This window comes from Leptinotarsa decemlineata, unplaced genomic scaffold (genome assembly GCF_025532065.1).
Source record: "Leptinotarsa decemlineata unplaced genomic scaffold, Ldec_3_MD MMD2_tig00026345_RagTag_RagTag, whole genome shotgun sequence".
Lineage (NCBI taxonomy): Eukaryota > Metazoa > Arthropoda > Insecta > Coleoptera > Chrysomelidae > Leptinotarsa > Leptinotarsa decemlineata.
In genome coordinates, this window is record NW_027412696.1 from 814,672 (window position 1) to 831,050 (window position 16,379).

Genomic DNA, 16,379 nt, shown 5'->3' on the forward strand with positions numbered 1-16,379 from the left:
ATGGATTACTTAGCTAAAGCCACCACTGTGAATAGTCATAATGATCCGTAGGTGGTTCAGAGAGTTATTAACATATCCTACCCAAAACACAAGGCTAATCACCTTTTTAGTCTATGCCATAAACACCACAAAATAAAGGTAAACTTTTGTTTTGAAGAGCTTCTTATTGTAAAAATCAGTGTAAACTACTGTTGGATGGAATAAAAAAAATGTAAACATTTTTCATTTCTATATATCATTCTTCATCTCCTGAAGAGGCCAACTTGGTTGGTGAACCGCGAGAAGAGTATTACATTTCTGGTGATTGAGAAAAGTGCTTGTTTTGGATTTATTCTACGCTAGAGGTTCCAGTTTTAGCTTTTATTTTATTGATACATCAAAATATTCGGTTGTTTCAAAAGTTTTATCCATTTTTATGAGTCTACTTTAAACTGTGATATCTCAGTGAATAATTATTCAATTTAATCGAAATAAGCTCCATTTAATCAGTGCACTTTTGCCAACATAACACAAGTCGATTGATTCCGTCAGCATAAAAATTGTGTGCTCAGGATTCGATGAAGTCGACGAAGGCCGTTTTTGCCTGGTCCTGATTGGCGAAGGTTCTGCTGGTGAAAGTTTTTGAAGTGCTTGAAAAGATGGTAGTCATTTGGCGAGAGTTCTGAGAAGTATGGTGGGTGAGGCAGAACTTCGACACTCAATTCATTTAATTTTCAGACGGTGATTTGTGAAACGTGCGGACGGGCGTTGTCGTGGAGTAGGATCGGACTTCTTCTGTTGACAAGTGCCGGCTGCTCCTGACGCAATTTTCGGTACATTTCGTCAATTTCCTCACAATAGGACTCTGCTGTGATTTGGCCCAGTTGCAACAAGTTATAGGGAATCACACCACCCGCTGACCAGTTTTTTTGGTGGATTTTCCCCCTTTGGGAATGCATGGGTGTCCAATGACTGTCCTAAACGTCTCCTATAGTCGTAGAAGATTCACTTTTCATCACACGTGAGGATCCAATCCAAAAAAGATCGTTTTGGTTGCGCAAAAGCAAAGAAGAAGAGACCTTGAAACGTGACATCTTCTGTCGATTGTTCAAATCCTCGTCCTGGATTACTGTAGGTCAACCACTTCGGGGCTGATCTTCGAGGCTACAATCTCCGGAACGAATTTTCGCAAACCAACGTCAAACAGTGCTTTCATTAACACTATCATTGCCAAATGCCTGGTTAATTTTTCAGGCTGTTTCGTCAGTCCTTTGGTTCAATTTGAATTCGTAGAGAAAAATTAGTCGAAAATCGCTTAATGATATCATATAATAATGAGCTGAAGAGGCAAAAAATTAAAATTTGGATGAAAATAAACAGCCTATCAGTATATACTCTATTGATCAGTATACAGTGAGCACCATATGTAACGGATAAATTCATTTTCTACGTTATTAGCCATTTTCAAGAAAAACCCCGAAACACGTCGAATTATGTATTCGAAAATACACTCTGTGACATAAAAAAATCCCCCCTCCTTCATCCCCTCTACGTGACAGCCACCTCCCCAATTTATTTAAATGCAAAAGGGGGTCAAATGATACCTCATTTTGAAGGGTATTCCATTTTCTGTACAGCCATATCTTTATTTTTCAATTTCGTGCATGCGTCATAATGAAACAAAAAATTCAAAGTGTTGAAAGGTATCACGTAGGTATTCCATTGAATCCGTCCGCTGTACAATATGCCATGCACCTTCAATTTATTGTTTGTTTTTACCAACCGTTGTTTATCAGTCGTGACAGTTGAGTAATAAATTGTATGTTTTCTGTGAACTTGCTGAAGAGAAATAGTTTTGCAGTTGTTGTTTGTGTTTCTTGTTCAGTATTACTTTTAGACAATAGGCTAAAAGTTCTAGCAATGTCTCATTTGACTGAACGTCAAAGAGTAGAAGTGTTAATACTACTAGGATGTGGGGACAAAACTAGAACCCAGAAGAATGTAAGTGAAATGTTCAATAATAAATATCCTGATCATTACATTTCTCAATCTACCGTTAGTAGAATAGAAACGAAATTTCATGAATTTGGGACTGTCAATTATATTTCAAAACCAGGCAGGAGTGTATTGATTGACGATGGGAAGAAATTGGATATTTTGGTAGACATCGAGGAGAATCCACATAAACCTACTCGACAATTTGCCACCGATTACGACATAAGTCAAAGTTTGATATTGCCTGTTTTTAAAAGTGAAAAGTATCACCCTTATAAAGTACAATTGGTACATGAACTCAACGAAGATCAGATCGCAGAACTGAGTTTTGCGAAATAATGGAAGCCAGGTGTCTGCGGGATCCTTCGAGAAATATATTGTTTTCTGACGAGTCAACTTTTTTTTTAAATGGAACCGTCAACAGACTGAACTGTGGATATTGGAGCCGAGAAAATTCCCATTGGATGATGAAGGCCCACACTCAATATCCCAGAAAAGTAAATGTTTGGGCAGGGATTATAAATTATCGCATAATTGGACTATATTTTTTCAACGAAACATTAACCGGTGAACGTTACTTGGAGTTTTTTACTAATTTTTTAGTTCCAACACTGAAATGACTTTTTCCAGATAATGCATTTTGCAGCTGACGTTCATGCTTATTTGAATGAAGTTTTTCCCAACAGATGGATTGGTAGACGAGGTGCCATAGAGTGGCCAGCCCGTTCTCCCGACATGACACCGCTTGACTACTTTTTGTGGGGTTACCTGAAATCCAAAGTATACGTCAATAGACCAAACAATATTGAAACTTTGCAAATCAGAATTAGAGAAGAAATAGAACGTATCACTCCTGAAACCCTTCAAGATATTGTTGATAACTTTCAGCAACGCCTTTATTATTGTCAAGAAACAAATGGCTCTCAGTTTGAACATTTGATCTGAAAACTTCCTTTAGTTGCACATTGATTGCTACCGCTTCAATAAATGATTCAGATAACACAAGTTATTCAATTGTTTTTTTTACGCATGCACGAAATTTAAAAATAAAGATATGGCTGTACAGAAAATTGAGTACCCTTCAAATTGAGGTATCACTTGACCCCCTTTTGCATTTAAAAAAATTTGGGGGGAGGGCTGTCACGTTGAGAGGGGTGAAGGAGGGGGGATTTTTTTACGTCACAGACTGTCTTTTCGAATACATAATTCGACATGTTTCAGGGTTTTTCTTGAAAATGGCTAATAATGTAAAAAATTAATTTATCCGTTACATATAGTGCACACTGTATACCACGACACAGTAGAATCAATATTCCTTTAGATATGGAGCTACAAAAACACATGACATTGAAACGGACAAAACTTTTGAATCAACCTAATAATCTGACAGGTCGGTAAAGGAATGAAATTTGCTATATCATTAGCTATATCATTTAGAATGACTTAAGTTCTACATTGAAAAGCAGAAGTAAAACTTGTGGCTTAGAATAAATCCAAAACAGGCGCTAATCCCAAACAGCAGAACTGCAACCAACCAAGTTGGTGAAACCTAATAATATGACAGGTCGGTAAAGGAATGAAATTTGGTTTCCGCCAACTTGATAATATTTGCTATGTCATTTAGAATGACTCAGGTTCAGGTTCTTAGCAGAAGTGGAACTTCTGGCTTAGAATGAATTCAAAACAGGCGCTAATCCCCAAACAGCAGAACTGCAACAATCTTCTCGTCGAGCGTTTCACCAACCAAGTTGGTGTATTCAGAAGACGAAGTAGACCAATCCCTAATTCTAAACCTGGCCTCCTTTTATATCTAATAGGATAGGAAATTTTCTCGTGAAAGTTTCCGTAAATTTGAACATGAACGCTGTATATGAACGACTTTCATCAAACTTGATTTGGGTATAGACATATTAAAGCTATCTGCAGAGCGGGTGTTGTGAAAATTTTCTGAATGATATTGACTTTCATTTTTATGAGATTTTTGTTACCGGGTACTATAGGGTAAAAACACCTGATATTTTTCAAAATGTAAAGTTGGAAACAGAAGCTCATTTATACTTTTTTCTGCAAGGTAATGGTGCTCAGTACGAACATTTGATAAAGAAAAATTTTTGTTTAGTTTTATTTTCGAGTTCGAAATTGAATACAAATCTAAAAAAGTATTTGATTTTTTTTGACTGTTTTTTGTTGTAATCTCAAAAATGTTTCAGGGTTGGATACAGAATCAAAAGAACGTTCGAAAAAGACATCACTCGACTATTATTTCAATTTGAAATTTTTGACATGAGGTTTTGTTGGGTTTGTTTGGAAAATGAACTTAACGTTTTCCACAATATTTTACAGTCTCAATATCGTGCAACGGAAATGCACTGTATATTAATATAGATGATCTCAAACGTACCTCTTCTGTAAGTGGAACATTTATTTTAACCAGCTGCATTCCAGAAGCATGTGGTCCTCCAGATTTCCTTTGTAGCCATAAAATAGAATCTCCATCAGCTGTGAAGATTGGTGACTTGACAGATAAACCTTTAAGTTGAAGTGACACTGAAAAATTCAGAAAGGATATGCATAACTTGTCTAAATAAAAGAAAGAATCAATTCATTGATTTACAGTATCAGGTTCATTGAATAGAACCTAGAACTCATGTATTCTTTATAACATACCAAAATTTCCTTGAAAGTCTAGTTTAAAAATGGTACTAGTTCGATTTGTACAGTAAATAAGTCCTAATTTTCTGGGTTCGATATTATAAGCTACCCCTATGATATATGAACCATCAGGCGAGTATTTTGGCTGAGCTACACAGATATCATCGGGGACACCTTTCAAAATTTCAACTGTATCATTTTCAATATTATATTCTGCTATTACAGATACTTTTTTACCAACAAGTTGTTCTCCCCAGTCCTGCTGGAATATATGTTCTTGACCCTAAAATGGAAAAAATTCACATCATCCACGGAATGATATATAATTATTTAACTTACTTTAGACTTTTCTTCATCTCCATTACCAGAGTCTTTTACTCCTGATGGACTCTTGCGTTTGTAAAATGATTCGGATTTGGCTTGTTTTTTCTCGGCCACATACAAAATTTTATTTTCATCAGGAGACCATTCAAACGATGAAAATTCAACTGAAACAAAACTTCTGAAAAAAACTTTCGAAAAAACTGTAATATTACTTCTTGTAATATTCGTATGAATATTTCAAATATCTGTTATACTAGAGAAACTGAATATTTTGAATTGAAACATGCACCCCTCCCAATCCGGCAAATGCCTTCTGGAAAAACCCTTTCCTGGCTAATACCACGACGGACACTGGATTATATCTGAGATATTCACGCAAGTCTCATCAAAGAGGACATTCGTGCACATTCTTTTTGTTTGTCCAGTAGTGAGACCTCGCTAAAATCAATTGAGTGATCAGTTTCAGGGTATTACTTTTCAGTGTAGGACATATTTAACCATGACAAAAGTACCGTCTGGTACTCAAGTAATTCCATTGATGCTCAACTGCATTGTACCTTCATCAGAGACAGCAGTTCTTTGACCTATACTATAATTCCAAAATAATAGGAACTACATTTTCGGAAATGACAGTAACTTTTTCGCCTTAATCTGTCCCTTGTAGTGGCGTACGGAAATTATACTAAACAGATGAGGAAAAATTAATATCAAGTTCATTGCTAGTATTTAAAAAATTTATTCACAAATAATAATTAAATAATATTGATTATATGAAAAAAAAACATACATTGTATCCACGGTTGGAATTGCTAAGAGGAGAAAAATCTTTCTTATTAATTTTATGACAAAAAGTCATTTTTTTTTAAAAAATTGCATCTTTTTGAAATAAGATTGACATAAAAAATCGAAGATTGGATGTACAAGGTGTTACTAAAGTAATAAAATGTGAAAATGTTTCATGAGAAAAGTAGGTACCATTATTTTTTTACACGAAGTTTTTTAAAATGATGAATGTTTATAATCTAAAATGAGGCATGAATTCAAATTTTCAGACCAAAATTCCAATTTCTACATTTAGATTAATCAAAGGGTTTTTGCGATTATTTGCAGCATTTCAAAAAAAAACAAAAAAGTCGTTTTAGCAAAAGTTTGCATCTAATTTATGCAAAATTGACCATATTTTTTGTGAAACTGTGCAAATAATCACAAAAATAAATGATCACATAAACCACTAACACCGCAAAAAGTTTAAAATGGCTTACACCACATTATCGTCTGAAAAAAACTCGTCAGATGATGGGCAACTATCGCGATCCCAATTATTCGAAGTAATATTCAATTGCAATGTCCATTCTAGTGTCGAGATCCCACTGTTTTTTTTTCTCCGTTAACCAGCTATCGCACCCCTACGAACGACAACCCTCAGAAGTCGAAACGTGTGCGAGCTAAGGACTAACGAGGTCTTACCTTTTAACGTGTGATTCCTAACACGGGTTGGACGATAGCAAGTGAAAATCGAGCGTTCAGCCTGGGGCTTTGGAAAACACTTCCATTTCCACAAAAAGTGCTTTGGAAAATATTTCCAAAGCACTTTTTTACGTAGAATTCAATGGTACAAAAAACTTATGTTTTCAAATAAAATATCAATAGTTATTGATGGAAAACTATTTTTTTTAATGAGACCCTATATATTCCTGCATATTTCAATAGAGCGCAAAATTACCTTTCCAAAAATGTAGCACACTTGATGTTTTGCTAGTCATCTTTGAAATAAAGAGCTTTTAGGTTTTTTCATGTAGACTTTGAAACGCATACTTTGATCAAATAGGCGATAAAACAGAATGCAAATCTTAACTGGTAGCTGTCAAATTTTGATTTAAGCAGTAAAGACGCTCTTCAATTAGTAGTTTTTGTTTACTTTTCAAACATATTCGCAATGAAGTATGAGAATTATGAAAAATGGGATTCATATAAACCGGGGAAAATACAGAAGCAGCAAGCAATTTGTATCATGAGAGGTATTCAGAGAGAAGACAACCTTTTAGAGACATTTTCGCAAGATTGCGACACAACCTAATTGGTTGAACCATATATATATATTATATATTACATATATATTATATATATTTAATATTAAACTGCAATTGTCACCAATTTTTTGGCTGTAAATTTTGATAATAATTGGATAGCCATTCAAGGACCCAACCGTTGGCCTAACGCCTATGGACTTTTAGCTCTGGGTGGTTAAAAGATCTTATTTTCAAATAGCCGACCAATTCTAGATACAAATTGGAAGCGGCAGTGATGCAAAGTTTTGCTTCTTTCGCTCCTACTGAACTAATTAAAAACGTTCTCAACGCAAAAAACGCTCAGAAAAGGTGTCGCCTGTGTGTAGGAAAAGCTGGTAGACATTTCGAACACCTTCTCTGAAGAAATATAGATCATACATTGCAGCAATGTTGTTTTGAAATACAAAAAGTCATAGCTTATGGATGTCAAATGATGTCAACATGGATGTTGGGTTGGAAAATTTACAGAATCAGCTATGAACGAATCATGTAATATGATTTATTCTAGCTTGAATACTAAGGAATATCCTATAACACTATATTTTGATCTCGGTAGAGCATTCGATACTGTAAATCATGAGCTTCTATTTCAAAAATTAAACCGTATTGGAGTTCGTGGAGTAGCGAATAGATGGGATTTTTCCTATTTACAAAATAGAAGTCAGATTGTCATGATGAATTCATTCAAATCAAAGTCAACCAATGTTTCTATGGGTGTACCACAAGCCTCAATACTTGGTCCACTGCTTTTTATCATATTTATTAATGACATGATTTTATCATGTGGTTCCCTGCAAAAAACTATAATTTATGCCAACGATACGAATCATATGATATCACAAGATAATCTGGACAAAATCATTCATCTGAGTAATGTATGCGCTGAGGAATTTTTTCAATGGTGCCTGAATAATGGATTGATTTTAAATGCTTCCAAAACATACTTCATGTTTTTCGACAAAAAAATATGAATATTACTGGAGTTTTTTCCCAACACCAAATCGTTATTTTTAACACCTCAACACGTGTTTCGATCACCAAGTGATCATCTTCAAAGAGCAAGCCCTCTTGTTAAAATGAATCATAAGTCAATTGAGCAAGTATCAAACATAAAATTTCTGGGTGTAACAATTGATGAAAAACTGACATGGAGAACCCCTATCAAAAATCTGGTAGGGAAATTGAGTAGTATCAGTTTTATTATTAGACAACTGAAAGACACTGTATCTACAGAGGTTCTTAGAATAGCGTATCATGGTCTAGTATCGTCGGCGCTCACATATGACTTGATCTTCTGGGGTAATTCAACACATATCGATGAAGTACCTATTCATTGTTCAGAAGAAAATCATAAGATGCATGATGGGAGTTCGAAATAATGTATCTTGTAAAGCTTATTTCAAGTTATTGTCAATTCTAACTTTACCATCACTTTATATTTATCTTCTAATTGTGAATATTAAAAAAGAACAAGATACCTACATGAAAAGTAGTGAAATTCACCAACACCAAACTAGGAATAAAAATGACATTAGCTTACCATTCTCTAGGCTTAGTGTGGGACAGAATTCATCAAAATACCAAGGAATTCTATGTTATAACCGTTTCAATAAAATCTTTGGGGAGATAAAAAATTTTAATACCTTCAAAACAACATTATTCAATTACATTAATGAAAATACTTTTTATACAATAGAGGAATACCTCACTGTTTGATGCTAATAGTAGTTTCGTATAATATATATATATATATATATATATATATATATATATATATATATATGTATATATATATATATATATATATATATATATATATATATATATATATATATATATATATATATATATATATATATATATATATATATATATATATATATATTTGGGAAAGAAAGTTTTTGGCTTTCTACTACTCCATCTTGATACAAAAAAAAGGATGAGGGAGTCTTCCAAAGAAAGGAAGGAAGTAACTCTATACATGGATGTGTAGATCATGCAAAGAAGTAACTTTCAGACACAAACTGAAAGAAAGTCCTCCTGAAACAGCTACTTTCATATAAACATTGAATTATACAATTATATGCGGTTTTCACCATTAAGTTTGTTATAAAATTTGATCCCTAAACACAGCCATCAGTTTTCATCTATCTAGTTTCAAAACAGAAGTTTCCTTTTAAAAGTGTCCAATTTGGCCCACTATGTACCTTCATCTGAGACAGGAGTTCTTTGAATTGCTTTTGTGAGGTCCTGCTTCTTGACAAAAGAGAAATATTCGCAAGAATTTTCTTTGTGAGAAAAATTCCATAAATTTGTATCAAACATAATCCCATGTAGGTTGTGGTATTAGCCCGGAAAGTAATTGTGTTTTGGCCGGCATCTATTAGATCTTTTTTTTGCTACTTGGGAGTTGTCCGACTTCTTCATTTTTTTCAAGTCTCCAGAAATATTTAGGTAACTACCTCTCTTCCCCTTTTCAAATCTTTATTCAAGTGACTTTTTCAAGTTCAGTAATATGAAATAATTTAATTCAGAACCAAAAATGTTTCCCTTTTTGACTATTGATTTTTATTCCCATCACCACAGTATTTAGAGTACCTTTTCTCATGTGTCTTCTTGATATGAATTCTTAATGTTTTTATTGGAGCTTCCTTTTTTTTAGAAAAATCATTGCCTAGATTATATCAAAATTAATCAATAATGATAATCAAATATGATATAAATATATGACTAAGTCAACTCTAATTGTGACTTTTCCTTTCCTTTTGCTAATTTTAAATGTATCCCTTGAGAAATGAGTTACCTACCATCTGAATAAACAGATCCATGAACATCTAAAGCACTCAGATCGACAGTTCTAACAACATTATTATTCTGCCAAATTTCAAGAAATTGTTTGTTGTCATTTTCCCGAAGAACAGCTCGAAATTTCTCACTGAATGAAGTCTTTGACAGGGTTCTGAAAGAAGAAATGTAAGTAATTACAGGATTATTAATGAGTTTTGTCAAACTTGCTCTGAACTAATATCATAAGGTATTATTTCCGCAGTTTTTTGTAAATCATTAGTGAAAATTTCCCTGATGAATTTAGATGTTTTTCCCTTTTCTAAATTCCTTTGAGACCAGATACTGCTAACAACGCCATTAGATCTAATTGTTCCTCCTATTACGGCAGGTATTCGGGATAAGGTTTGGTATGTTTTAACGAACTTCTCGACCTAAAAAAATCTTTTAAATTTCATCTTCATAACTGACAAGGAAAACATACCTTGGTAGACATAATTTTCAAAGTATGTATTAAAAAATGAACAACTTGTTATAGTTGGTTATCCCTGTGCTGTAAATATTTTCCTAAAATAATTAAAAGTATGTTTATATAATACATAAAACAAGGTTTAAAAAAAATGAAAAGAAAACCATATCCACAGTGAAAACACTTTAATAACAAAACTACAGATAATTGAGTTGACATGGTATCTTTTGGTTTATTAAGTTGGTCAAGTCGATTTTTTTTGACAATACGTCACTATCACAGTCACTATTCTAGGGATTTTTTCGCAATATTGGCAGTTCTGTTTTGCGAACCAAAAAAGAAATGTCGTCATGAAGTTACACATGTCGATATTATCTCATAAAACAGTATAGATTTCAAAGTAGATTATTGAGTTGAATAATCTTTTATATACTTTTTGATCAACTAGTGTCAAGTTTCCTTTTATGTCCAAGTGTCGGTGTAGTAAAGTTGAAATAAAAACTGTTACACCCTTCCTCAACTGCAAAGGTCGTAGAAAATTGATTTTGTTGAATCACTGGAAAAATTCTGGCTGTTGAAAAGTTTCAATAATGAGTAATACACAAGATGCTTTCAGATGATAATTGTCAGTTATAAGTGAGTATTAGGTGGTTTTAGTTGGCTGAATGCCAAGAAATATCACACCCACTTAAAAGAGTATGAACACCTGCTAATAAAATCAATTACTAATTTGTTTACAATTTTTTTATGTTTTATGTAAATAAACTTAAACTATGACCTTAGTTTGTATCATTTTGGATATGTAATTTACATTAATACTGCATGCTGGGTTTTGATTATATTACAGATTATCTAGAACAACTTTTTTAAAATAGTATTCTATTTTTGTTTCATAGACACAATTCTGAAATTTTGTTGTATTTCAATGAATCAGCTTGTTCATTTGAAGAAGCATTGCTAATGATTGCTACTTATTTAAAATTTTCATATACTGATTAAACTTTAGGTGCATTGAACACACCTAAGCCCATATTTAAGTGATTCTGTAGTTAAATATTCAATTTGAATGATTATTAGTGGTTGGCTAATGTAGTTGTCATAATGATTTAAGATGATACCAAAGTGATTATCAAGAGCATTTGAATTAATTTGACACAATCACATAACTCAAACAGGCAAGAAACAATTTATTTTTGGCTTTGATCATTTGAATATACTTAACACATTTAGTTTAAAAATATTGTTCTTTTGAATACTTACTGTGATGATAGAAAAGAAGAACAAATAAAACATGCCTTGGTTAGTGATCAATGCCAGGAAAAAAAGCAGCTTCGAATAAGAATTCTGGAAAGATGACCAGAAGAGGATACACATATTCTAGTGGCATCACATTGCCTAGTAACTGGTAACAGCCAGAGCTTTCTTTGAGACTCATGAATTTTGACTTGAATTGGAAGTTGAATTTTAAAGTTATTTTGCAAATACTACAGTTGAAACTTCTTCTTTCTATTTTATTGAAGAGTTCTCATTTTTTTGACAGATGAATTTAAATAGTAACTGTGCCTTATATGTAAATGTTAACACAAGAAAACTAACTTTTCCAATCACCAGAAATTAAATACTCTTCTTGACACGGGTTTTTCAAGAGATGCAGAAAGTAGTTTTCTTCATATCTTGAAAATACCAACTTGTTTGGTGAAACACATGTCGAGAAGTATTGCAATTTTTTGTGAATAAGTAAAGTGTTTGTTTTGGATTTAGTCTGCGTTAGAAACATATCTACCTCTTGTAGATATGTTACTGGATCAGCGAACAATTTTTTGAGTACTTTACCTGGGCATTGCGAGTTATTTATATTCAATGATAATTTGACTATGCAAATACTTCAATCACTAATGATAAGGCATTGCTTTGTATTAACAGCAATTCACATTTATGTCAAATGACTTATTCGACACTGGTGGACAAGTCAGTAATGTTTATTTCCTTTGTACTTGGCCTTTAAATTCTTTAAAATATAAAATTATTACAATATCTAAAAGCAAACATTTTCAAACAGTTGCCTAATTGTGTAAAATAAGAATGTTTATTAATCTATAAACAATGCAATACTTTCTCTCTGATTTATTAGGAATAATTTCAAGTTTACCATTAATAAAACATAAATTATCAGTCTTTATAGAAATTAAAATTATTTCATTAATTGTATCAGAAAGTATCGGGGTCTCAATCAAGTGTTACTATTTTGGGAGTATGGGTGTAGACTCGGATTATTGGGTAAAATCTCAGTATCACTTTGCAATAACCCCTGCTAGACTAGCAGCAGCACTTTGGAATTTCACATTTATTTTCGGGCCATAATTTTAGGTCAACTTTGTACTCTATTACTGAATTTTTCACTTTTTATTGAGAGAGGTATCTGGGTTCTGCTAGCTTTGCTATAAAACAAACAGAACAAAATCAAACTTACTCACTCTTCGGAAATTTTGAACTTGCAATAATTTTAGGCTCATTTTAGCCTCTATTATTTCCCTTTCGAACCATTTTTTTTCAATTTCGATTTAATTTATTATTTGGGTGATTACCTCAGGAACACATGTTGAAAACGAAAAAGATTTATTTTGAAACACCTATTTCCAATTCCCTAGTTATTATTTCATTTTAAATTTGTGGATTTTACTAGCTTTGTGGTTGATCTGACAAAACTACTTTTTGAAAATATTCAATATTCAAAAAATACAGAAAATTCTCAATATATTACGATTTCTCTCATACTTGAAGAATGTTTCCAAAAAATTATTTCTTCTTTTACAATGTGTGCATGAGGTAGTCACCCAAATTTTAAATTCATATGAAGAGCAAACAATTATTCAATTGGATAAAGAGGCATCATAAAATTAGTGCAGCAAAGAATCTACTAATTTTTTAAAATAAATAATATATGGAAACTCGGGATAGGAGGGAATACTAGCCTGATTGAACTTAATGTTTTTTATATGGTTGGGTTCTGCTAGTTTAATGTTTAGGAACAAAAATTCGGAAATAGAGTACAAAATTAGTCTAAAATTATGGCTTGAAACAACGTGATTCTATTCACTTAACAAAGTAAAGCTGTGCATGGAAAACTTGGAGAGTAATTAATAGAGATATGAATTTTGACATTTCCAATTGAAATTATCCAGAGGAATGTTTCTTTTAGGAAAATTGGTTACTAACACATACCATTGTAACCGATTACAGCTCTTGTAACTAATTAGAGCTAAAGCCACTTTTCTGACTTTTTAGCACAATAACCCTGCTGGGAGTCGGTCAGTAAAAAAATCACCTAATTGTTAGTACTAGTCAGTGTTGTGAAATGTGGCAGTTTTCAACTATATGAATTTAAAATTTGGTTTTGCTATTTTTGTTCTTTTGTTCATAATCATTTTCCAATTTTGTTTTTCATGTTGTAGAAACTTTTACCATATTGCTTTCCATAAGAAATGAATGCTTCATTGTTGTTATTGTCATTTGCATTGAAATTTGAGTGTTGGGTATGTCAGGTATGTTGTTTGTTGTCAGGTCTGGTGTTGGTTTTGTTCGGTGTGTTCTCTCACCATGGATGGTGTTGGAGGGCGAAGACGTCTTGCTACTAAATCAGCAGCAGAAGATCAAGCTCTTGACCAGATTGCCAAAGAGGTGAGTGCCTTAGGGGATATGCATGGTTTTGTAATTTCGGTACTGAAGATGAACTCAATTGGTTTTTGATTGGAATATGTTAATATAATCTTATGAATTCATTGTTACAATGATGTTACAAACCAATTAACAGAAATTTCTGTAAAAGAACAACAGAATTATCGACTAGAGAAATGGTCGAGAAATTCAATCGATATTTTACACCCACTCCAGTAAAAGTCGGGCTTGATATTGAATTTACACAAATAATGATACCTACTTGTTCAAGTTCACTATTTTTTCCCCTTTTCTGAATTTAAGGTAATAGAACTGATTCATAACCTGAAAAACACGTATTCATGTGGGCATGATGGGGTATCTTATAATCTTATTAAGAAATGCAGTTATGAGCTGAGTTTTTCCCTGACATATCAAATAAATTTGTCAGTTGAGCAAGGGATTTTCCCAGACAAACTCAAGTTAAGGCTTATAAACCCAGTATATAAAGAAGGTGACCCCCACTGTATTGAAAACTACAGAGGAATAAGTCTCGTGTAAAGCTTTAGTAAGCTTTATGAGTTGAATATAAAAAATCCACTGCTTTCATTTTTAACTGTGAAAAAGCTGTTATTTTTAAGTCAGCATGGATTCACAAATGACAGAAGTACTGAAGCTGCTCTATATATAATTTTCAAGAAAATGTAATAACAACCCTGGATGGAAAAGTCCATATTTGTGGGTAACTTATCTAGTTTTCTTGGGCATTGGATAGTGTTAATCATGACCACTCAATTAAGCTTGAGCAATATGCTATAAGGGGTGTAGCCTTGTATTTAATGAAATCATACTTGAGTGATCGAGCGTAGAGGGTAATCATCAACACAACGAACAATATCTCATAGTTGAACAGGGAGTTCCCCAAGGCCCAATTCTTGGACCTATGTTGTTTTTAATTTATGCTTAAGATCTCATTAACTTCCATCTTGACATCTCTAAGGTCCAAGTAATATTATATGCTGATAACACAAACCTACTCATAACAGGTGGAGATACTACTAAACTTGTGATAACACCAGAAATGGTATGTAATAAAGTAATAAAGTAGTCCGAAAAAAATCTTCTGATAGTAAATTTATCTAGTACATCTTTGATGTAATTTACTTCGAGGGAACAATGGAACAGTTACAAATTTTTAAGGACAATGACATGAAAGTATATGCTAGTGAAACGACCAAGTTACTTGGACTAACAATTGACAATAAACTGTGTTAGGAACCACATGTCAACATGCTTTGTAAAAATTGGTATGTGTTGAAGTTCTTATCAAATCATTGTCACTAAAACATCTTATTTATCCTTTATTATGCAATCATCCACTGCCATCTGCAATATAGTATTCTTGACTGGTGTATATGTCTTGGTCACGTGTTCTCACTTTGCAAAAATTTGCTGTGAAAATTGTGGCAGGACTGAAGTGGAGGCGACTAAAGATTTTAAGTGTGACAGGCTTGTATCACTATGAACTTGTTTTCCCTTATTTCCAATGTTTCAATATTAACATTTGTTCACAAAAAGGATTTGTAGCTTTAATAACTTCTAATTATTATATACAAGCGCTTTCGATACCAGACTATGCTATCATTTTCATGGCTCTACTGAAACTAAACGTTTCATCTTCTTGTTTGTTCTATATGGTTAGATCGCCTTAGTGAATTTGTTATTGTTGTTGATGGTTCATTTACTAGGGCTTGGGCAGATATTTGTCCTCCCCTTTCATCCTCGGAATGTCTCATTAAATTTGCCTGTTTTCTAGGTGTTTCTCTAGGTTCATTGTTTCTAGGAATGTGTATTGTTTTGTGGAGTATATTGAATGTTAGGTCTTGTTGTGTTTTGATTTGTATTTGTTTCTTGATAAGTGAATTATGACTTTTGAATTTATGGATGTTTAGGTTTTGCCAGATGTTCATACGGTTTCCTTTATTGACTTGTTTTATGATTGTGGTGTTTTCTGGTGGGGGAAAGTTATGTTTATTTTGTATGGCGAGGTTTGATTTATGTGTTATTGGGTTTATGTATGCTTTTTTATGCTCGTCGTACCTTTGGATCAGTTTCTTCTTGGTTTGGCTGATATAGAATTTATTGCAGTCTGAGCATTTTATGCTGTACACTCCGTTTAAGTTTTTGTCTTCTTCTTTTTTATAGGTGTTTAATTTTTGTGTTATTTTTGTATTCGGCTTGTAAGTGATGTTGATGTTCAATGGTTTGAAGATGTTTGTTAATTTTTTGGCCATCATCAATGTATCTGAACCATTCTCCTTTTTTATCGTGTGTTTTGATTATTGTTAAAATTTTCTCATCTATGATTTGCAGGTATATTTCATATATAATGCTAGATAGTGAGAATACCATCGCTAGTCCTTCTGTTTGTTTATAAATTTTTCCTTCGGATT

The 16,379-nt window shown here is 32.9% G+C and overlaps 2 protein-coding genes across 6 annotated transcripts in view; one reads left to right on the forward strand and one right to left on the reverse strand.

Moving 5' to 3' along the window:
* LOC111512446 (acylamino-acid-releasing enzyme) overlaps positions 1-16,379 on the reverse strand; it is a 79,486-nt gene that overhangs the window by 19,171 nt on the left and 43,936 nt on the right. For 3 of the 4 annotated variants that reach the window (XM_074183803.1, XM_074183802.1, XM_023168565.2), the window contains exons 2-7: positions 10,288-10,370; positions 10,035-10,237; positions 9,827-9,978; positions 4,966-5,114; positions 4,642-4,909; positions 4,376-4,521 (exon numbers count right to left, since the gene is read on the reverse strand). In XM_074183803.1, coding sequence (XP_074039904.1) covers positions 4,376-4,521; positions 4,642-4,909; positions 4,966-5,114; positions 9,827-9,978; positions 10,035-10,237; positions 10,288-10,299 — 930 coding nt within the window. In that variant the 5' untranslated portion in view covers positions 10,300-10,370. Of the gene's footprint in view, positions 1-4,375; positions 4,522-4,641; positions 4,910-4,965; positions 5,115-9,826; positions 9,979-10,034; positions 10,238-10,287; positions 10,371-11,532; positions 11,662-16,379 lie in introns of those variants that run through there. The other variant, XM_023168563.2, reaches the window with a different exon arrangement.
* Positions 10,591-16,379, forward strand: part of LOC111512447 (leucine-rich repeat flightless-interacting protein 2) — a 76,639-nt gene continuing 70,850 nt past the window's right edge. The window contains exons 1-2 of one of the 2 annotated variants that reach the window (XM_074183809.1): positions 10,591-10,908; positions 13,834-13,950. In XM_074183809.1, coding sequence (XP_074039910.1) covers positions 13,870-13,950 — 81 coding nt within the window. In that variant the 5' untranslated portion in view covers positions 10,591-10,908; positions 13,834-13,869. The remainder of the gene's footprint in view (positions 10,909-13,833; positions 13,951-16,379) is intronic. The other variant, XM_074183810.1, reaches the window with a different exon arrangement.